The following is a 22,155-nucleotide window of genomic DNA, read 5'->3' on the forward strand; positions in this document are numbered from 1 at the left end:
AAAAAAAAAAAAAAGAAAGAAAGAAAGAAAGGAAAACATAATAGAGGACAGGCTCTGGCTAAAGATGTAGGAGACAATAGTCTCTAGGGTTCCCTATCAGGTAGGTGCAGTCTCACTCTTCCTTTACTATCCTCCATATCCAACGATACTCAATTCTGAATTTGCGGTCAGTTGAGCATGCTTGTATGGCTTTAAAGACAGACGAATAGACAAGAATATAGGATTCTATTCTATAGTGTATTAGTTCCTATTAGTATTGACATGCATGCGTGAAGAAGCTATAAAGTGTGGCTCGATATTCATTATCTGGCATTGACCCCTACTACTATATGCAGCACGTACTCTTCGTAACATAAGTTATGGTATGTAAAATAAATCCTAATCCTGTAGACAACCTAAAACTTCAATTAGAGCCTATCTAACTGCTTAATCACTGCAGCAAATACGGACAACAGTTCGATTCAATGTATTCTAGTTGCATTAGACAGTACGTGAGTATTAGAATCGGGAAAACCCTGGACGTGCGGACAGTCAACACAGATGACTCAAAGGGAGAGAAGGTATGAGAACGCTCCACGTAACGCTGAAACGACATGAGCAATATAGAGCACATATGCCATTGCCGGAAACTGAAAAGGGGCATGAGCATCCAGAAGAGCGCGCTATGATGCCTTGGGACAATCAGCCTCATGCTAGATGTTGAGAAATAGCCAATGTGTATGGTAATTAGAGCAAGGTTGCAAAACCTGCGAGAAATCCACCAACGACCAAGACCAGGCCGTAGACCTGTCCCATATCAACCAGCTGCCGAGGGGCAACGCCATTATCAGCCTCTCCAGTGAAAGGTGCCAGAGAAGTGGTAGCAGCAGGAGTGCTAACAGTGGCGGTGGAAGTCTTGTTGACACGCCTGGGATTCTGAGCCCCGCAAGGATTATCATTACGGCATTTAGACTGGCAGTTTAAATCACCAGAAGGGCAGGCATGAACGCATTGGTTGTTCCGCTCGGTGCAAATGTAATAGGGGATTGTCTCCGAGTATTCAGAAGCATTGGGAGAAGCATTGTTACTGCAGATGCATGAGTAGGAAAGTGTTTTCTGAATTCCCGAATTTTATTAGAACGTATGAAAGTAAAGAATTATTCGAGTAATTTGAAACCTTACCGCACTACAGTCGTTGTCCTTGGGCTTACCCGAGGCCCCGGGCATCTGGAGACAAAGAAGTGGACAGGAGGAGGTCTGTGATTGACACCATTGTTCTGCCATGATCGTGTCAGTACAAGATCAGCTCTCCATTGGCCCCAGCTGGAAAACATACCTCTTGTGGATAAGGCAACTTCACTTGGGTCGATAGCCTGGCCCTTTACCAGTCCGATAGCCGAGGCAAGGATAGCGAGAGTCTGTAGGAAGAGCATTTTGATGGTATGATCTGTAAGGGAAAGCTTAGATAGATAGATAGCGTTCTGTTTGGTGTGCGATGCAAATTGTTATTAGTTTGAGAAGTTGTAAATGACTAGTAGAGGAGAATTTAATTTTTACAAGCTTACCCACTGGACAAGAGCAAAAGCTCCAACTGCAGTGAATGAATAAATAGGGACTTCACAGATTCTTAGAATGGCTAGTCCTGTTTGAATGAGGAGGCCACGAAGAAAAGGAGGGAAGGTTATGACCTGAGGGGAAGTGAAAGAAAGGAGGAAACTGGGGCAAACAGAGAGGGAAAAGGGACTGAGCGATATTAATTATAAAATCAGTTCCGACAGGCCCATATATTATCAGACTACTACGACGCCGTGCTACTTTGTTCCCAAAATGAGCTTGGGGTGGCGGCGCTATCTTTCCTTAAGCTCCCGACCATTTGCTGTCACCAGCCACCCAGAGCTTCAGATAGATTTCCCAATTCCCAGTAAATTAGCAGCTGTTAGCCTTTTTTTTCTTTTCCTTTTTCTTTTTCGTATTAACAGTGGATCACCCGTCACAGTTTAATAGACCAGTTTTAAAGAATGAATGTGAACCTAAAACATGGAGTAAAGGCAATTCCCAAGATGGGAAAAACCAGCTAATCCTGCAGCAAAGAAACAAGGAGGACAACAAAGAGAAAAGGCAGTCATGTCGATCCGGGGCCGCTAGCCGGCAGCAAGACCCTGTTCTGCATGGAGTCATTCCAAAAGTGACAGATACCACTCCTCTTTCTCCTCCTTTCATTATATCTTTAGGATTTCAATGGTGGTATGGTCTCCTCTCCGGCCTCTTGGAAGCAAGAGCAATCTCACATGGTGCTGGAATGTCTTAGAAACCAATAGAGCCGACAGATAGAGAGCTCGGAATGGTCGTGATTGATGGACTCACACTGTCTCACCTGGGAGCGCTGATTACCCGAAGTAGGGGAGGACTGATTGGGTCCGTCAACTCTTGGCTTTTTCTAGCGTGGACCCTAGTAATGTCACTCACTACGGAGTATGTCACTAACAGTAAAATGTAGCACGGCTAAGCTATTAAGGACTGATCCGACAATGTTGGCTCACCAGGCCAAATCATTCGTAGTACTAAGATAGAGGATTAGACAGTTAGAGGATTCAACCATCGGATGTTCTGAAAACTACGGAGTACTGACTCCGTAGTTGAATCTGGATTGGATTGTTTGGCAGGAACGAAGAGATTTGTCTCTTCCTCCAAGTCCAAAGGATTCCACGAAGTTGCCCCTTTCATCAACCACATGACTTGCCTCTTTGGGGGCGTTGTTAAATACACAGGCAAAACTCTCCGTTTCACAGGTGACTATACCTTATTAGGGCTAGCGTAGAAATTAAATTTCTTGGCATTTATATTTACACAGGTGCCTTAGTCATATCCTAAATAGGAAATATATAGACTATCTAAGAGGTTAAATCCAGACCCGTCTTTTAGTGCTAGAACCGTCGATTGTCCGGCCTCGCGGTGGTCAAAAACAGGAACGCCCAGGGCGAGAGCTATTATATTAGGAGCGAGTTGACCGCGCTGTCCGTATAGCTTAGTATAGCCAAACTATTCGAGAGGGCGAGGCAGCAAAGACAGCGGTAGCTAAGCAGGCAGGTGGTAAGACAGTGGAGGGGCAAGCAATAACTTGGTTGCTTGAAGCATCGAATAAGGTATTACTTCAGACATCAAAAAAGGTATTGAACGAAGCATCAAGGCAAATAAGACCTCAAGCAATGCCTCAGGGACAGGCTTAAGGGGGGGCTTAAGGCCTCTGGGCACGGCAGGCGGTCGATCGGGGGATCTAACATGGGTGTCAGTGGAATTTTGATCACTATATTCTAATTAGAGAGTTAAACCTGGTTTAAAAACATTGTATTTAATGCCTAATAGTCGCTTTTCAATCAAATTGCTTATAGCCAATTTTATATGGGCAATTAAAAGGATGGCAACGCCTTGACTCCCTTGAGGTGTAGTCAAGCCTGTGTTACTAAGCACTTCCCAATTAGGTATAATCAAACCTGTGTCACTAAGCACTTCCCAATTAGGTATAGTCACCTGTGAAACTAGGAGTTTTGCCTGTGTATTTAACAACGCCCCTCTTTGGGATCGGCTCCTTGGCAGTCCCGTGATCTCTGGAATTCGAGAAATTAAAGACCATCAAGAGAGAAAGAGGGGAGACTGTTGATCGCTGCAGGTTTGTTCCTCCGATATCATCCTTCTCTGAAACCAACCTCTGATCTTATCAACTACCCCGGCGGTTTTTTCCCCCTCCTCTTCCCCCTCCCCGCATTTCCACCTGTCAAAGTGCCCAAAGTTGGCCTGCTGACAAGTCCATCCGAAACATCACTTGTAGCAAGCTTCGACTAGCGATCGAGGTGAGTGATATCTGACGCCACCCCTTTTTCCCTTTCTTCTTTTGCTGCCCCCTTTCTTCGTTCCCCGCTACTGGTTTCCTGCACCAGCTTGGTCGCATCTCCAGCCAACAACGTATTCTCATTAGTGGCCGCCCGGATCGTTCCATTGTCAATCCCATCGAAGATCTAAATGGATGGAGCCAGCGAATGAGGAGACTGGTCTGGTGCCTCCGCCATTCTCCCCTCAAGGTTCCCCGGTGGCTGCGTCGGTTTTAGATGGGGTCGATGTCAGCAATGGGTCAGTTCTGCCCCGAGCGCAGAACAAAGCCTCTGAAGATCGCCCAGTGTCTGGCATAGTCCCGCCATATTGGACTCACCATCGAAATGCATCCCGTGCATCCCACGCCTCTCTCGATCGATGTCCAGCCATTACGCTAGAGGACCATACGGAGGATCCTAACTCTGAGACTAGCCGCGGGCTATGGGCCCGAAGCGTGTCGGTCAATGACTACGTAGTTGTCCAAGGAAAATCCGGCATCGGATCGTATGTGGTGTGGAATTGCGCGATACAGACGCTGGAGGTGCGAAGACTCTTCCCATTTTAATGGCCTGCCCTGTATAGAATAATACTCTAATCTGCATTTGTAGGGTGGCCCGATCATGATTCGCATGAGGTATGCGCACCAGAGGAATGTTCAATCCTCACCTTGGTCTAGACTGACCGCTCGCCCCAGGTACTCCGAATTTGACGACTTAAGGAACCAGCTTGTATTGTCATTTCCACATGCCAAAAGTGCTTTACCAGGTCTTCCCCCAAAGAGCGTTCTCTGTATGTTTTGGATGATGCCATTTCGTTTCGAGTCTCCCGCTAACCAGCGCTCCAGTTAAATTTCGCCCGTCGTTCCTGGAATCAAGACGAGTCGGCCTCGAGTACTTTTTGAAGTGAGCAAGCATATGGTCTTCTGGGCTATAATTCCTGGTAGATACTGACGTTTTCGTTTCCCCTGTAGTTGCGTACTTTTGAACCCCGAATTTTCTAGCTCACCAATTGTCAAAGATTTTCTATTCGGCCGAATGTGCTAATCCTAGCACTAAATCGAATCGAATCGCATCTGTTCCAATAATCATAGGCACTGTTGCTTCGGAGATATGGGAACAGGATTGACTGTTCCCCTCTGTCTTTACAGAAGCCGCTGTATGATCACATGGTCTATATCTATTTGGCATGAACATGGATTATGCTGGCAGCCTTCCGCATTATGCGATGATGAGCTATCGGCTCTATATCCAGATATAGAACACATCCATAAGTGAGGTTTCATGCGTCATCAGTTATTGACCTAGGTGGACTGCCCGCTATAAAGATTCTCAAATGTTTAAATACATTCTTTACGGACAGAATTTCACCGAGAACCCAGTATACTCCACGACGAAAACCAGGCGACCAACTTATTATTACTGGCCTCTAATGGAGTGTAACCAAACATGCAACTTTCTGGGAATCAAGCAGAGAAACACTGGAAACTCGGTGAAACCAACCAGCGTGCCTTTTAGAATTGGGTCATGGAACTATCAAATCAAACAGCATGAATCATAAGAGTGCGCTAGATCAATCGTCTAGTCTTTGCTTTCTGGGCCGACCAGCACAGCTCGTGCAGCATTCTGCTCTTCCTCCCTTGCCTTTTGCATACTCTTGGAGTAGCTCTTCCCGGCGACGAGCCACCACATGAGCTCGATGAGTATGAACCCTCCAACACATGCACAGGTGTAGTTCATGTTCGACGCTGTATGACAGATAGATTAGAATCCGATCTACCGGGTGATAACTCAGCATCAAAGAGGTAAAATACCTGTTACTGGCATGTAAAACGGGAAAGAAAAGAAAACAATAGCAAAAACCAGCCAGGCAATGGTGACGATATTGACCGCCATGCCAGCAGCAGGGCCCAAGAAAAAGGGACCTCTGTGCATTGTTTTACGACCCAGGATGACATTGGTCAGAATAGGAATCAGATATGCAATGTTGTTGATTGTTCTGATCTTGTTAGCTCACGTCATACCCTGTCTTTGTACTCTCAATCGAAGAGATGTCTTAAATGAGAAGTGTAGTACTCACACCGCGGAACTCATCATGGCATTGAATGCCGTAGTTGATCCAAGATAAATACAGCCCAGAAGCGCCACAATGACAGCCACACACAGCTGAGCGTTAAACGGAGCGCCCAGACGTGGATTAACCTTAGCCCAGCTGAGAGGAGTTAATAGATGGGACAGACGAAAGAGATATGTGATATATTGCGCTGCTTACACTCTAGAGAAGGGTAGACCGTCGTCTCGAGAAAAAGCCCAAAACATTCTTCCGGTACCTGCCGAAAGTTAGACAAGATCAACGAATAGCTACGAGGAGTTGGGATTCAACAAAACATACTGAGCTGAGCTCCAAGCATGCATGGGCCTAGCGCCACCCAAATAAGAAAGACGAGGGCGAAAGCACCACCACGGGTCTGAGTTGCTTGACGAAAGATCTCTGCCAACGGTAAACCTGTTGGACTATCTGCCAGACTTCCATAGTCTTGCACGGAGAACATAAGACTGAGGAGGTAAGACAGGCCGGTGACAAACGCTATGGAGAGGGTGCAAGCTAAACATAATAGTCAGCGCTACTGTATTGCAAGAGACAAGAGACAGGGAGCAGTACAACATACCTAGAGCTATTGGGGCATTTTTCCCAGGCTGGGGAATATTAATCAACACCAATACAGATAGATCCCAACTATAGATATAGATATAGATATAGATAGATCCTACTTACGTTTGGCATCTCCTCCGTGATATGCTGTATGGGTTAGCAAAATCAATTCTAAACAATAGACGAATAGTACAGAACCTACCGTGATTCCATCTAGTCCACCAAGAGAGTAAAGCGGATTCACCAGACCCGTAATAAAGCAAACAACGTTGTTTCCCCAGCCAGTCTCGTTCATCCAAGTGCGAAAAACAAATTTGCTATCGTTGTGGGATGGGGCAGCAGCAGCAACTGTGACCATGGTGACGAACCAGGCCAATTGAAGATAGACCACTTCATGTATTTAGTGTATACTTCGTGCGCATATGATGGATGGATTCATTTATGCTATACTCACAGGAGAATTTGTTAATCAATGGAAGATACCGATTCCCAAACATGATAACGCTTGCTGTGAGGATATTGAACCCTTGATATGCGACGAAGGTCATCCAGGGCTGAAGTACAATATCGGTCTTGTACAACGTGATAAGGCCCATGAAAGTAGATGCATAGATCAAGTTTGTAGAGGCCGTAGTAAAAATCCCTACAAAGAAGTCAGCCACCCGGTATCATGAGCCTAGTCACGCGACCAGCTTCTTACATCCGAACACGGTACTCCAGCCCGTTGCGAAGCTCAGAACGCTGTTGTAGCGCTTGGGAGCAATCGCCGCGATCCAATGGTACATTCCACCTTCAACAGGATAGGCCGAGACGAATTCTGCAAGGGAGGTCCCTAGAAAACACTGAAGAATGAAAACAAGAATGAATCCATAGATCACTTGAGTCGTCAGAACCTCAGTTGTGTTGTAGTACAGGGAAAGGGGGTTAGGATGGGTCATACGAGCACCGGGACCACCAGCATTGATGGCGGTAATCAGGCCAAGGCCGAGACCTATACACGAAGAAGTTAGGGATCACTAGAAACTTGGGAATATATACACGATTGTCCACTGACCGGTCCAGGAAATAGTACAATTCGCCGCCAGACCGATCAAACTCCAGATGGAAAAGTGACGCTTCAACTCCTGTTTGTGACCTAAAATAAGTCAGTAATCCAGATTGCCAACAAAATGACAGTACGTACCCATCTGAGCCAGGCGCAATTCATCCGCATTCTGGACCTGGATGATATCGGAGCCATTGTCGTCGACGGGACGTACAGCAGGTGTCGCAAGCCCGTCGGAGGTGCCCATCCTGGGCTGATATTGCTGGGTGAAAATAAAAATTGACAAGGAACTGAGTAAAAAAAAGAAGAGGAGGTTGTTTTTGTGACCCCCTGCGCCGACAGGTTCTACAGGGTTTATATATATAGATCCTGTCTGTGGCTACCGGCGAGTACTGCGGAGCTGCAAAATGTCCCGGTCTAGCCTTATCATCTATCGCATGGGATCGGATATCTGGCCTGGATTGCCGGTTCCCCGGGGAGATAACCGACGGGCGGTTGTAAGGAAGCACTAAGAGGAGACGGAGGTGAACGCTAGGAGGCTCCATCGAGCTAGCTCTGGAGCTGAAATATGGGGATTCAAAACCGTCGCGTTGCATCCACTAGGCTGAAGCAGGCCTAGCGCTGCATCGTTAAATGCGAGAGATCTGGGGTCTATTCATATTATCTTATGTATTTCGCACTATACCACAATGCATCATCTATCTATATACGCCAGAAATAAAAGAGAGGTTCCCCCAGCCGGAATGTGGTCAAACTTGCATCAGCCATCAACAGGAGTCATTAAGTTCATTAGCGTCACCGCGGTGCTGGCATATCCAAGGCGGGCATTAAGAACATCAACATGGGCCTAGGTATGGGCGTCGAAAAAAAATAGGGGTAGGTGGTATAGAGAGACGAGAGTATATAAATGCAGGAAAGACTCCTACCCCGAAAGGATAGGTGGATTGTATCTGAAGCGGGGATGAGCAGAACACTGTACACCACGCTTTGCCTTCTCTAACGGAAATAATTAATGGCTCTTGAGACCCCCTTTGCTAGGATCAATATTGCCATTCGAATCCTCATCATTGGCCTCTCCAAATTCACGATATGCTCTGTCTCTGGCTATCGAGTTGTCTTTTCGAATTGTTAGGCAGTTGATACCCAAGAATGTCGTGATCCTATTGATCACTAAGAATGCCCAATGCATGTATACGACGAATGCAAACAAAAGATAAAGTCGCAGGTATAAGATCTCCAGCCATCCGCTAACTACGGGGAAGCCGAACCGGGGTAGATTGACCAGTACAGCACCGCCGACCAATGGAATTTGCAGAACAGTCCAGTGGGGGAACGGCTGTCTTAACAGATGAGCGATGATGATCTTGGTGGTCATCCGTCCGAAAACGAACGAGATCGTCCAGCAGTACAGAACCAGTCGGTTATCGGCCAATACGACAGAGTAGGGTGAGAGCAGCCAGGCCAGATTGCAACTGGTGAATACGATCATTGGAATCCACTCCTTGAAAATTGGGGCCACTGGAAGATTCTGCTGTCTCCGAGAGGCGATGACGTTGTAAATGCAGCCTGGTAGATGTCCAACAAAGAAGGACAGAAGGAGAAGCGGGATCCAGATATCCTTCACAGAGTTATTTCCAAATATTTGAGGGCAATTGACAAGGTCCGTTATAGGCTGAGACCAAATCTGAGGTCCATAATACCCAGACGCGATCATTAGCGCAATGGCAATCAGAAGGCCTTCCGTAGGACCGTTGAAGTACCCAAGATAAAGGGTATGTGTGTGGTAGGTCTCCCAGGTGGAAAAGTACATTGCAAGACAGGGCACAAGAGCCGTGTATGCGCCAAGCTGAGAGGAACCCAAACCCATGGCGGCAGTTTCCAGCAGGCTAGCAAGTGTGCAGTTCAAGGAATCAATTCCATGGCTGTAGGTGGTTAGCGCCATCCAGTTACTTATCTGTTCTAGATACTGACTCAAAAAGCTCCCCAAGACCGCTGGAAGTCCCCGTTCTCCGTGCTTGTTTGCCATCAACGTTGTCCAGTGTAGAATACCTATATTCTCACATCAGCAATCAGAAATATACATGGAACATAGGACCGCTTTACATCCACATGCCAAAAGCAAAACTGTAATATAGCCAAGAGGGACCCTAGGAGCAATATATCTTAGTGACTAGTATCCACGCTGATATTTAACTTCAGCCACTCATACCGGCCCAATCAGATCCGGCACATATATTTCAATGAGCATCACATTGCCCACGATAAACAAGAACCCCAAAAGGGTCACCATATTAGGAGCCATCCAGAGCGGTAGAACTTCGACGGCCGCATTCCACTAAAGCCGCGCGTTTTGGTTAGAAACAGGTGAGAGGTCAAGCCGAGAGCAGGGTTGCCGCACATAATGTTTTAATATATACCTAGAAATGAACGACTTGTCCACGCTTTGGTACTTGTAACTCTTGAGGGGCATGAGTACATCATCGGAGAGCGAGTGTTGGATCTCTGAGATAATGTGAACGATTAGTTCGCATATTCGACAGTATGAGTCCATAATCAAAACTGCGCTAACCTTGGACCCTTCTGAATATCCTACTCATCTTGCCACAGAATGCGCAATTGATCTATACTCTCGAAGAGGGAGGGTAGGGCAAGCAAAAAAAAAAAAAAAAAAAAAAAAAAAAAAAGAAACAGCGAGTGATGATCAACCTCAGTAGTTCATTGCGCGGTATAAAAGGCAGATGGTGCAGGAAATGGCGATGACTTCTCACTGAGCGCCAATCCCCTCTAGAGCCGTTAGTTAATAGGACACTCGCACAACAGGGAGTCGAGAGTCCGTTGAAGAGGGGTGTTTCGCCGAATTGCTCTGAAAAAGGAGAAGGAGAGGATCGGCGGCCATTCAGTCCCTGGGCATCACGTGCCAGCGGTCTGAAGCTCCGCAACTTTCGAGAAACAAACGCGACAATAGCGGAAAGTGAGTGAATACTTGAGGTGGAGGTAAATTGAAGCCTTTTTCTGGCGCTCTGGGCCTCTCCCATATCTCCTTCCCTTTCTTCAGTCAACCGTGATTTTCTATCAATTTTGTCGGGCTAACCTCTTCCAGTTGGCCCTTTCTTTTCCTGCGACTTTCCTGTCTCGCTTCACTTCCCCCGCCGCTGAGACCTCAACTCTCGGGCCTTTCCCTCTCACCGGTCGCCCTGACATTTTCAAAATCAACTTGCTGTGGCACCATAGAGGGTCAATAGCTGGAGAATATACGGTTGACTTGTGAACTTGGACATGACGGTAGATGGTCAGCGAAGCGCTCGCGGCGCAGTGCACGACTGAGTATATTGCGCAATGCCAGGCGTCGTGGAGGCTGCCTCCAGCCCTGCCTGGCCGGGGCTGGGCTTTACTGTCGCACATCAGAAGGTCGAGCTGGAAATAGATTTTGCAAATAAGGGCCTCAAGGGCAAGACGGAAATCACCATCCACCCGCATTACAAGGAACTTCGCGTGATTCCTTTGAGTTTTCGACAGGGTGAGGTTAAGCGTATCAACGTCGGCGGGAAGACACCTACAATTAAATATACGAATCCTTACGAATCCCTTCAGTTGTACGGCCCTCACTATCACCAGCGATTGTCATCTAAGATCGATGGCCTCCTCAAATCTCCACCGCAAGCGGAACTACTAGTGACGATCCCGAAAAGTGTCAGAATTGACGAACTTGACCCTTTCTCGATTGAGGCCCAGGATCAGATGTCCCTGCGAGCAACTGGAGCTGTTGATGATGCGGAAGGCCCACTAAGTTCTAAAGCGCCGGAGACTTCTCTCCCCCGGTTCACGGCGCTTACGGTGTATGTCGAGTTTATCGTTGATAATATCCGTGAGGGTCTACAGTTTGTCGGGATGGAAAATGGCGATAGACGCTACCCACATGTCTATACAACCAACTCACTTGGCTATGGCGTCGGATGTCCTCTGTTTCCCTGCGTCGACGATCCTTCGTCTCGCTGCACCTGGGAAATTTCGATCAAATGCCCTTGTTCCTTAGGGGACGTATTCGACCGCAAGTCTCGGGATCCATCCGGCGCTAATTCTGGCCGCACAAAATCCACATCTAGCCACGGCCGATATATTTCTCCAGATGACGAGACATTGGATATATCGGTGGTTTGTTCCGGAGATATGACAGATGAGATTATCGATCCGAAAGATTCGAGCAAGAAGACCGTCTCATTTGCATGTGCTACTCAGCTTTCCGCCAAGCAAGTTGGATTTGCTGTTGGCCCCTTCGAGTATGTCAATCTTTCTGATTTCCGAGAAAGTGATCAGGATGAACAGCTTGGCCAGAATGCTATTCCACTGCACGCTTTCTGTCTTCCGGGGAGAGTGGATGAGCTTAGGAATACATGCTTTCCAATGGCGAAGGCGATAGACTTCTTTTCATTATCATATGGATCGTATCCATTCTCAAGCTACAAAATGTGCTTCGTGGATGACACACCCCAAGACACCTTGCCGACAGCGTGCCTGTCGATCTGTAGTAACCACCTTTTGTTCCCCGAAGAAATTATTGACCCAATGTATGATTCAACACGCACTCTAGCCCACGCTCTATCCTGCCAGTGGATCGGGGTCAATATCATACCAAAGGAGCTGACGGATACGTGGGTTACCGTGGGAGTCGCCTGGTATATCACGGACACCTTCATGAGAAAGCTTTGTGGGAACAACGAATATCGGTTTCGATTGAAGCAAATGTCAGATAGAGTATGCGAGTTGGACTATGAACGCCCATCGATACACGATATGGGAAATTATCTCCAGTTAGATGCGTCCGAGATCGAATTTATCGCATTGAAGGCGCCTCTAGTTTTATTCATTCTGGACCGACGGCTCACCAAAGCCAGTGGGAAAGCGACGATGTCCCGCATTATCTCTCGGCTTTTCTTAAATTCTCGAATGGGTGACATACCCAATGGTGCAGTCACCACTTCTCTGTTTCAGAAGACGTGCGAGAGGCTTGGTCATGCAAGGTTGGATGCATTCTTCAATCAATGGGTGTATGGGGCTGGGTGCCCGAGATTCCAGGCCACACAAAGGTTTAACAAGAAAAAGTTGGTGGTCGAAATGATGATTAAACAAGTTCAATCAGAACAGCCGAGCGCGCGTGATTTAGAGAGGAATTATTTTCTGCGTGATGTCAAGGAAGAAATACGGAGTGTCTACGCCGGCGCGATCCAGCCAGTCTTTACGGGCTCCATGACTATCAGAATCCACGAAGCTGATGGTACCCCTTATGAGCATATCGTTGAGATCAAAGAAGGTGTCACCAAGTTTGACATACCGTATAACACTAAATACAAACGATTGAAACGAAACAAACGGCAAAAGGAGCGTGCTGCCGCCGCCTCAGGTGGCGACCCCAATGCAGAAGCGCAAGAAGACGTCTTGCTTTACTGCTTAGGTGATGTTTTGCAAAGTGAGGAGGAAATACAAGAGTGGAGGCTAGCAGATTGGAGTAAAGAGGACGAGGAGAGAATGGGACAGGAATCCTACGAATGGATCCGTATGGATGCAGATTTTGAGTGGATCTGTAAACTCTCATTGGTGATGCCAGGCTACATGTACCTCTCTCAGCTTCAACAAGATCGCGATGTTGTAGCTCAGTTGGAGGTTAGTTTTGTTACTTTCTCCCACCTCCCTTGCTTGAGTAAAAGTGCTAATGAGATGAATAGTCGCTTCAGTATATGGCAGCTCAACGGGAGCACCCACTGATTTCCACAATCTTCGTTCGAACTTTAATGGACCGGAGATATTTCTATGGAATCCGCGCAGCAGCAGCCCGGGCTCTTGTCAAGCATGCTAAAGAGGAAATCAATTGGTTAGGACTGTTCCATCTGGAACGAGCTTTCCAGGAGTTGTTTTGTCTACCAGGCTCTCCCATGACTCGCTCAAATGATTTTTCCGACAGGGCAGCGTATATCCTTCAATTACTAATCCCAGAGGCTATCTCAAAGGTACGAGATAATAATGGGAAGACTCCGATGCAAGTGAAACGTTTTCTGCATGATAAGTTGAAGTTCAACGATAATTCTAATAATGAGGTGAGTGACGTGTACTGCCTTGATGCTGGATTTGTGCTCATGTTGCGAGTAGTACTCGGATAATTTCTATGTCGCAACCCTAATGCAGTCACTGTGTCATGCTATGCTGGGGAAAAGCGAGTCGCCGTCCGTGGAAATGGATGATTTTGACATGGAGCGAGTGCTTGAGTACCAGGCGGAGGAGCAACTAGAGAAAGATGCTCTGGCCGAAATTGATAGGTACCGGCGAATGGATGAATGGTCGAGTTCATTTCAGAACGTCTATTCCCGTGCAGCCCTGCGTTGCCAAATGCAGCTCATGCAGGCCAGCATAGTGGACATGGACGCATTGCAGTTTTTGCCCTACACCAGGGCTGGGACTTACGACCTCCTTCGTTTGGATGCCTTCGAATGTCTAGTGGAAATGGATCTCTTCAAAAGCCCTGAGCTTCTGAGGTGGTATATTTTCACCATGTCCAACGACCCTTCTGCCTGGCTTCGGCGACGTCTCCATAGCTTGTTTGGCAAGGCACTCGCACCTGTGGCTTTCGGTCGTGAACCAGATAATCGGGAGCAAGCTACCAGTGATAGTCTGATTATTGAGCAGGAATCCTCCACTGAAGTCCGCCGGGCAGACTTGGCGCGAAAGCAAACTGTCCCTGGTGCTATAGAGGCACTGAAGCTTGACGTTTCTGGAGACCAATCTCTGAAGGAGGCGCTCTGGGCTGCGTGCAACTCCCCCTGCATTGGGATATTGGAGCTTTCCGAATTCACCGATCTCTGCCGAATCTTATACAGCCCCGTTACGTCCCTGAAGGTATCCCTAAAATACCCGCGGTACTGGAAAGCGAGACACCTCGGAAAGGTAGGCGCCGTGATTCAAAACTGCTCCATCATCTTCCAAGATTGCTCACATTTTATCAGGGACGCATGCATTTCTTCCGTTCCAACCGTGTTCGCACCACACTCACCCTGTCAAAGGATTTAGCAGCAGCTCCCGCAAAACGCAAGCGAGAAGAACAGGGAATGCCACCCCCTGGTCCTCGTATCACATTTAAACAGTCGAAGATTGGCGCAAAGGGGCCATCGCAGAATTTGACCTCAACACCGCAGCAAACTCCCAAGTTACATATTCCCAATCTCCCTTCCCCTGCCCCCCAGGCGATGCCTAAGAACCCGACCACCCCATCTACCCCGTCAACTCCTGGTGGCGGGTTCAAGTTGAAATTGAAATTTGGCCAAAAGTCCAAATGAGGATTCCTAATTTCTACATATTCATGTAATTTATACATTTTGCTTTCTATGTTCCTTTCCTTTTTCTTTTTTTAATTAAAAAAGCCTTGGAGGGGGTTGGTAAAGGAGACTCATGGCGCGAGGATGGGATGGATGCATTTTGCTTTTAAATTCCTTTTCTGATCCTTTTTTATCCTATTCTTTTGTTCTGGGTCGTCGTTTATCTAAATTTGTACCGGCCTCGCCGGATTCATTTGATGCAGTATCGGACTTATTTGTCATGAATGTCGATGTCTTGCATAGCAATAGCCTGGTTGTGTATTGTCGGGGATGAAGATAAGACACTCCAAGGAAACCGCGATTTAATCAGTCAAAATATTGGACGGTGCATTTTCTTCGTAAACAAAGATGTGATGAGATCGAAATATATCCGACCGTACCATGAAAGGAACTACCGGCCCTCAAACTCCATAAAGAATAAAAAAGATTAACCCCCCTCTGTAAAAGCATTTCCAACCCGGATTCTATTTTATTTCTCGCTTATCCGCTCCAGAGCCTGTAGTGAAATTCGTGTAAGCTTCCCTAACAAGATGGTTTATCACACCGCTGCGTAGCTACTCACCTCAAGCATAACGACGGAATTACCACGAATGACCTGTACACCGATATTAGTTTCGTTCCATAGTTTCCAGCTTGATAGTTGCATGGTTCACTACTTACAACCATGCCGATGGCGACCTTCTCTCCGCCCGTCTTCTCTTCAAAAGCCTCGTCAAGGACGATATTCATGAAAACCTGCGACGTACAATATCAGAACTCTGCCACGGGTAAACACAGCAACAATCGCCATCACCGCTGAGGCAAATCCAATCGACGGTTCACAACAGGAAGAGAAAGAGGCTCAGGGTGGTCGGACGTACATCGTAGCCTCTCAAGATTCCAATGACTTTGCGGTTACCGTTCAGTTGGCAGAAGATTCGCTTTTCCATATACTGGTGGTTTTAACTGTCAGTCTCCCCAGCTCCGAAAGAAAATGAAGCAGCGACATACCTTCTTCAACTCTGGCTGTGCTTGAGGCATCTTGGCTGGCCAGTCTGGTGCAAATGCCCTCCGTGGTCGTGAATATCAGTCGCATTACGGACTTTTGAGACGTCGGCGTGAGTTAAGCTGGGTCGGAGAAACAATGTTCCCGGAGCTGCGGAGCTCAGTTCAAAGTTCCAACCAAACAATCGATACTATCGGGTCGACTCAACCATTACGGCGTGTAAAGCTACGTTGAAATGAGCTCCAAATTTGCCAATCGGAAAAAGCCCCGCAAGATTGGCGGAGATGATGAAGATGATGGGGACGGACAAGGTGAGCATTTCCGGATCCAAAACTCGCCTGCCCCATATCCTTTAAGGTGTTAGAGTAGGATCTAACGAGAAACAGATACAGGTCCAATTGTTAAGCGACCTGTTAGTTCTAAAGTAAAGCAGAAATCAAAATTACGCCTTTCGTTCGGTCCCGGCGGAACTTCTATGGCCGACGATGACGGACAGGAAGGCGAAGTTGTATTGGGCAAGAGACCTGGTCCTAGCAGAAGGGTCCCAGAAAGCAGTGTATTCCAGAGATCATCGACACCGTCTGGATCGGGCAAACGCCTTCCTCTGCGGGTTGGACATGAGCAAGATAGGCCAAGTTACAATGAAGACTACCTAAAGGAGCTCCGAGATTCCACGCCTTCAACACCGAAAGCTTCCTCCGATGCAGACAAGGAAAAGACGGTTGATGTGGCTGCCAAATTTGGAGAAGTGATGAAAGTATCAGCGCCATCAGCTATTCCAAGCGAGGCTGAGATAAGGGAAAAGAAAGCCAGAAGGGCGCGGTTAGCGAAAGAACAAGGTTCCCTTTTGGCTGAACAAGATTACATTTCTCTTGAAGGTCATGCGGAGGATGATGACTGGGATCTTCAAGCTACACGGGAAGAGCATACGGATACCAGACTCATTAGAGATGATGAAGACTTCGCGGAAGGGTTTGATGAATTTGTGGAAGATGGTCGTATCTCTCTTGGGAGAAAGGCCGAGCGCGAACAACAGAGAAAACAGCGCGAGGAAATGAAGGAACTCATCGATGATGCAGAGAGATCATCCGACGAAGATGACTCGGACATGGAAGAAAGAGCAGCTTATGAAGCTACTCAAACAAGAGCTGCAATGGGCAAGAGTGGCAGAGATCATGCAGAGCGACCAAAGACTCCTCCTAAAATGACCTCGCTCCCGCGTCTCGCGCATTGTATGGATCGGTTGCGTACGAATTTGACAGTCATAGAGCAGTCAAGGGCTCAAATGGTGAACCGAATGGAAGAGCTGAGAAAGGAGAAAGCTGATATCGCGGTCCGTGAAGTAGAAATCCAGGTTTTAATCAAAGAAGCCGGTGACAAATACGAGAAACTGAAGCGAGAAGCTGGCCTCGCTCCTGGCTCTGAAGAGGACACATCTTCAGCTGGCGTCATTCAGAAAGCGCGGGGGCTGGAGAGCCTCGGCACTCCCTTGGCTGAATCCACGGCCAGTTCAGAGGACGAATCATGATATTCTCTTATCTGGTCTGTCAAGCTTGCACTTGCCTGTTTGATGCTACTGGCTCTTGCAGAGAGTGTATCCCGCGACTTCTGTCGCTCTTTCCGGCATATCAACCATGGGTTTAAACATACTCCATGGAAGCCCAACCTCCGGCTTTGTCCAAATGTAATGACACTTGACTGGGGACGGCTGAATTTTACCACGATACCCATAAGCTAGCTTTTCCACTTTTTTCTACAATGGCACGAACTCCTTTCTTCTCGTTTTCCCGCCAGCCTTTACGTAGCACTGTGCGTGTTGGCAAATCTGTACCGTGAGTCAATATAACCAGGATCTCTTTGTATCCTTATATTAATGCACCGTGGAAACGTCAAGGCAGCGTGGCAGCATACCCTTCATCGAGAACCCTATTGAACCGTCGACTGACGAGAAAAATGGAGCCACTCCACACCTCTACCGGCATGCGGACGCTACTCCTATAGAACTATTCTTTGACCTCTTTTTCGTGGCGAATCTGTCTACCTTCACTGCGACACACGAGATTCATAATGTAGAAGGTTTTACCCACACATCTCCTAAGACCCAGCTGTCCAAACATTGACTTCATATGCTAGCTTTGGGGGCGTACATAGGTTTCCTTGGCGTGATATGGTTCACCTGGCTTCAAGTGACTCTATTTGATATTAGATTTGCTCGAGACTCGGTCTTTGAACGAATTTGCAAGGCTGTACAGTTAGCCGCTATGATTGGTTTTGCGTCTGCAGGTACAAGATTTGCTACACGCGTTCGAGAGGAGAATGTTTGGGCTTTTCAGTCATTGAGCCTTTTACTAGGCGGAAGTCGGATAGTACTGGCTTTGCAATATACTGTCAATATTCTATTTCTTCGCCAGCGTATGAAACATGCTGCTAAGGGGTTGTCTCTAATCGCCATGATGTTATTTGTCTCAAGCTTAATGTACCTTGGAGTAAGCCCGCGTTATACGATCAAAGAACAATCGCGGAAGTCACTCATTCCTGACCTATGACTAGATGTTTTTCATGTTCGAGGCGCAACATGGGATTCGCTCCTATATATGGACCGTTTGGTTTGCTATATTCGGATTGGAGATGTGGGTTGTTATGGGGGTGTCTTGTGTCACCCCGGGGATTGGGCTTCAAGACACCCATCTGAATGTGCGAATGGGTCTCCTTACGCTGATCATCATAGGGGAAGGCGTCATAGCTATTACAAGGATAGTCAACAAAACAGTGAGGCCGGGAGGCTGGACCAAATGGTCGTTTGTCCATATCCTGGGTGTTACAACAAATGTGGTATGGCCTCCGAGCAATATGCCACCATTATGGCCCCTATCTTGCGTATGCTAACCTTGCAGGAGTAGTATCTTCTGTGGCAGGCATATTATGACCTCTCCCCAAGGTGCATGCTTGGGAAATACTCACAACAGATATGGGCTCAACTGCATTTCCCATTCCACGTGGCTCTCATCCTCCTTCTTGAAGGATCGCAGATATTAGCCTTGACTCTGGACATTGCGTTGAAATTGACCTATCTAGTGGAAACCATAATGTTCGCCTGTGAAGAACCACGGCCCGCACCGGAGGCAGCCATCAATCTACTCCGGATGACTATTTCTGACATGGAGATTAATTACACACAAGGTTCGATTAAGGCAAAAACGGCCATCGAGCAGATTCTGGAAGACCTACCAAGCCACCCGTTGTGTCCGACGGACGGGACTACAGGCTATTCTGTAACTCGCAACCGTCTCAGTGACCTTGTAGGAAACGTAACCGCGGCTTTATTTTCAAGCATGGGAATTGTGCCCTCAGAGAGCACAAGCCTCGGCCACCTGAGTGGGCCCCAGCTTCTAAGAACGTACGTGCAGGTCCTGGGGTTCGTTTATGTGTATTTCTTTGCAGTTGCATCGCTTGTAATGTTTCTCTTCGCCGCTTTCCTGCTGTTGGCACGTCGTCATCAGCGCACTCTCTGCGCTAGTATTGGAACCACAGTTCATGTCCTCCTTGGGGCCTTCTTGGCTAGCCTAGTATCCTTCGCGCAGCATTTCTCACTGGTTTATTCTTTCATGACATCACCGGTAATCCTGTACGCTTTTACGTTCACATTACTGACAGGTGAGTTGCTTTCTTCGATTGGTTGCTATGTGACCGTTTTCTGATTGGAGTGAAGTGCTTTTGGTTGACCGACTCTTGGATCACTTCGAAGGCCAGAGTGAGGCAGCAGTCCGACGGACGCAGGAAAGCGAAGTTATACTGTCGTCCCCATGCCCCGGGGTGGCCATAGATGCGCCGTCTTATGAAAGCTCCATTAATAAGGAGCAAAGCGCCGTGGCACTGGATGAGAAAGAAAACAACAGGAGCATTGCATTGCATGATCACTTAGATCCTCAGCAATCGACAACGTCATCCGGTTCGGTTGACAGGTGGTTGGACTGTCCTCTTCCGACGGCCTCGAAGGGTTCTGGCATGCATGAGACACAATAATATGAGGTCTGTGCTCGGGACATGTACCAAACTCGCAATTCACTGAGGAGGGAAGGAGAGACGAGACGGATATAGATCTCCACATTCCACCCAGGAGGAACAGGTTATGGGGTGGTACTATGTCGGATCGGCTAGGATGGGAGTTAATAATAGAAAACTAAGTAGTTGTTTCTAGCCGTTTGGATGTACTTGATACTATCAAATTCTTTTCTTTCTTTATTTTTTTTTCTTTTTCTTTAGTTCCTTTCCGGTCCTATAATCTGTTTCAACGGCCCGCGTTGACAAACCGGATAAGCGACAACGGGAGCAGACATAAAGCCCAGCGGGTTCATGTTACAATCGCCGAAAATACAGCAGAGCTCCAATGGTCACTGAGGATCCATCCATTACGTCGCCTTCATGCGGTTGATTTCATTCCTGACTTGGTCTAGGGCAGGCCAACCTCAACCCTAAGCGCATCACCAACCCACTGTAGCGGTGTCACCCTTCTCGACTCGCTTATCCCAACCCCGCGAGACTCTTCTTGGCGTTCTGTATATACTAGTCGAGTAGATGTACTACAGACATACACTGCCCGGATGCAGCTCCGTAGTCTACCTTGATCATGCTGGGGATGACGTGCGGGGAACAACGCATACCCACAGTTAACGGTGTTGGTTAGATATGCAGCAAGCCAAGGAGTCGAGATCGTGCAGAGGAAAAGGAGGGAATAACTGAACTGAATACGTATACTCTGTACGTTCTGGACCTGTTTCTATGTCTTAGTTTTATTTATTTATTTTATTCTTATAGTGTAGGGTATGCCCTTCCCTTCCATTAGTTACCTGCTGGGATTGGTTTTTGGTAACCCCCCCCCCCCACACTCCCCCAACTCATCATCCCACCCCATCCATTTCATCCTATTTCATATCCTCTCACAGCCTTAATGATGAGGGGTCGGATTAAACGCCATCGGCAAACCGGATATCGATAGTTCTATTCTTTTTGGGTTTATTTTAGGTCCTTTTCTATCTCTGTGCTACTCCACAGTGGAAAATGTATTTCTACATATGTATGAAATTCATCTACATTTTACTCATAGTGAGGGCATAGAGTAAAGATAAGACGGAAGACTTCCAAACCAAAAAAAAAAAAAAAAGACAAGCATGCGGGATCAACCTAATGTTCATATCTTAGCGGAATTTTAAACTTATGGGTGGATATAATAGAGATCTAGATATATTCATAGAGGAACTGACTGGCGTTGCGTTGGGGGAATAGAACATCGGATGCACTTTGCCCATTCAACTCCCACCCAAAAAAAAAAAAAAAAAGAAAAGCAATGAAGTGACTCGCATATGCAGAATTCCTGCAGCTTGACCAGTCTGTAAATTAGAGTTCAGAAAGAAGGAAGTTAGAAGAAGAGCATGGTGAAGTCGTCTGTTAGGCTACCCTAGCTGAAGGCTAAACGACACACTTCCAGATCCGACGGAACTAGCCTTAATTCTCCGACGATCAAACGTTTTCTTTGCTAACTGCTTTTGACTAAGACACGGATATGAATGACAGAATGGCCAGCGAAAGAGAGAGGCCAAGGCCCGGAATGCGCGAACAAAGCCCTATGTGGCTACCCGTTCATCCATCCTTCCATTTCGCACCAACCCTTAGGAGATAGCCACCGCTCCTTTGGGTTGGTTACTAGAAGCTTGGGTTTGGTTTTCCAAGGTACTAATAAGTCCTTTTTTTTTTTTTCCACGGTGGTCGCAGGTGCGCGATTCCTAGTGCACTCTAGACCGGGGATGTCTTGCCCTCATGCTTTCTTACGCCACCCTGGAAAAGGTCCGGGAGCATTTCGATTAGATGACTGGCAATCTGACAGGCTAAATAGTTTGAGACTCGTCAATTATTAGAGAAAATCGGTACAGGAAGAATAGACTAAATGTTTCTCCTAGATCGGTAACATCCATGCTAGTCAATCGGTACGAAAAGGGGGCAAGGAGTCCTTTACTGTAGACTGCCTGGCCTGGGCTAGGAAAACAATATCGCTTTGTGCAGCTATTGGACAAGGAATCTGTTCCCGTTCGTGTCAGGAGACGAAGCCTTGAAATTGAACAAAGTTGATTTTCAGGGGGGTGTGGTGCGAAATCAAATCTCGGCTATTAAAGAAAGGAATGCTGCTTCACTACCATCTGAATGGGACTGCAAAGGGGGGTGAAGTGCACCGGATTCGATATCGTCTTCGTGGTTCTCTTTTCATTTATCAAGTG

General features: G+C 47.2%; 8 protein-coding genes across 8 annotated transcripts; 4 read left to right on the forward strand and 4 right to left on the reverse strand.

The window, feature by feature from the left end:
• Positions 1-726: 726 nt before the first annotated feature.
• Positions 727-1,412, reverse strand: ATNIH1004_011228 (uncharacterized protein; the record flags this gene model as incomplete). The annotated part of the gene is made up of 3 exons (XM_033575793.1): positions 727-1,095; positions 1,162-1,256; positions 1,316-1,412. The coding sequence occupies 3 exons, from the start codon at positions 1,410-1,412 to the stop codon at positions 727-729; spliced, it is 561 nt and encodes a 186-aa protein (XP_033421648.1).
• A 2,588-nt stretch (positions 1,413-4,000) lies between these two features.
• Positions 4,001-4,752, forward strand: YPT35 (uncharacterized protein; the record flags this gene model as incomplete). The annotated part of the gene is made up of 4 exons (XM_033575794.1): positions 4,001-4,387; positions 4,455-4,480; positions 4,541-4,635; positions 4,691-4,752. 4 exons carry the CDS (start codon positions 4,001-4,003, stop codon positions 4,750-4,752), a joined length of 570 nt encoding a protein of 189 aa, XP_033421649.1.
• A 671-nt stretch (positions 4,753-5,423) lies between these two features.
• ATNIH1004_011230 (putative choline transporter Hnm1) lies at positions 5,424-7,787 on the reverse strand (the record flags this gene model as incomplete). The annotated part of the gene is made up of 12 exons (XM_033575795.1): positions 5,424-5,590; positions 5,657-5,841; positions 5,923-6,054; positions 6,115-6,172; positions 6,235-6,447; positions 6,512-6,539; positions 6,619-6,642; positions 6,698-6,885; positions 6,950-7,138; positions 7,196-7,486; positions 7,550-7,630; positions 7,679-7,787. 12 exons carry the CDS (start codon positions 7,785-7,787, stop codon positions 5,424-5,426), a joined length of 1,665 nt encoding a protein of 554 aa, XP_033421650.1.
• A 762-nt stretch (positions 7,788-8,549) lies between these two features.
• ATNIH1004_011231 (sn-1,2-diacylglycerol cholinephosphotransferase) lies at positions 8,550-10,137 on the reverse strand (the record flags this gene model as incomplete). The annotated part of the gene is made up of 6 exons (XM_033575796.1): positions 8,550-9,462; positions 9,512-9,589; positions 9,644-9,687; positions 9,750-9,875; positions 9,939-10,042; positions 10,110-10,137. 6 exons carry the CDS (start codon positions 10,135-10,137, stop codon positions 8,550-8,552), a joined length of 1,293 nt encoding a protein of 430 aa, XP_033421651.1.
• Positions 10,138-10,876: 739 nt separating this feature from the next.
• ATNIH1004_011232 (transcription initiation factor TFIID subunit TAF2) lies at positions 10,877-14,862 on the forward strand (the record flags this gene model as incomplete). The annotated part of the gene is made up of 4 exons (XM_033575797.1): positions 10,877-13,198; positions 13,261-13,629; positions 13,682-14,473; positions 14,533-14,862. The coding sequence occupies 4 exons, from the start codon at positions 10,877-10,879 to the stop codon at positions 14,860-14,862; spliced, it is 3,813 nt and encodes a 1,270-aa protein (XP_033421652.1).
• Positions 14,863-15,370: 508 nt separating this feature from the next.
• SMG1 (putative small nuclear ribonucleoprotein SmG) lies at positions 15,371-15,921 on the reverse strand (the record flags this gene model as incomplete). Its single annotated transcript, XM_033575798.1, has 5 exons — positions 15,371-15,397; positions 15,464-15,496; positions 15,562-15,636; positions 15,762-15,833; positions 15,892-15,921. 5 exons carry the CDS (start codon positions 15,919-15,921, stop codon positions 15,371-15,373), a joined length of 237 nt encoding a protein of 78 aa, XP_033421653.1.
• Positions 15,922-16,121: 200 nt separating this feature from the next.
• ATNIH1004_011234 (uncharacterized protein) lies at positions 16,122-17,414 on the forward strand (the record flags this gene model as incomplete). Its single annotated transcript, XM_033575799.1, has 2 exons — positions 16,122-16,197; positions 16,279-17,414. 2 exons carry the CDS (start codon positions 16,122-16,124, stop codon positions 17,412-17,414), a joined length of 1,212 nt encoding a protein of 403 aa, XP_033421654.1.
• Positions 17,415-18,300: 886 nt separating this feature from the next.
• ATNIH1004_011235 (uncharacterized protein) lies at positions 18,301-19,909 on the forward strand (the record flags this gene model as incomplete). Its single annotated transcript, XM_033575800.1, has 4 exons — positions 18,301-18,372; positions 18,437-18,718; positions 18,787-19,540; positions 19,596-19,909. The coding sequence occupies 4 exons, from the start codon at positions 18,301-18,303 to the stop codon at positions 19,907-19,909; spliced, it is 1,422 nt and encodes a 473-aa protein (XP_033421655.1).
• Positions 19,910-22,155: the final 2,246 nt, after the last annotated feature.

Source organism: Aspergillus tanneri, assembly GCF_003426965.1.
Source record: "Aspergillus tanneri strain NIH1004 chromosome Unknown AapTan_8_pilon_pilon_pilon, whole genome shotgun sequence".
Lineage (NCBI taxonomy): Eukaryota > Fungi > Ascomycota > Eurotiomycetes > Eurotiales > Aspergillaceae > Aspergillus > Aspergillus tanneri.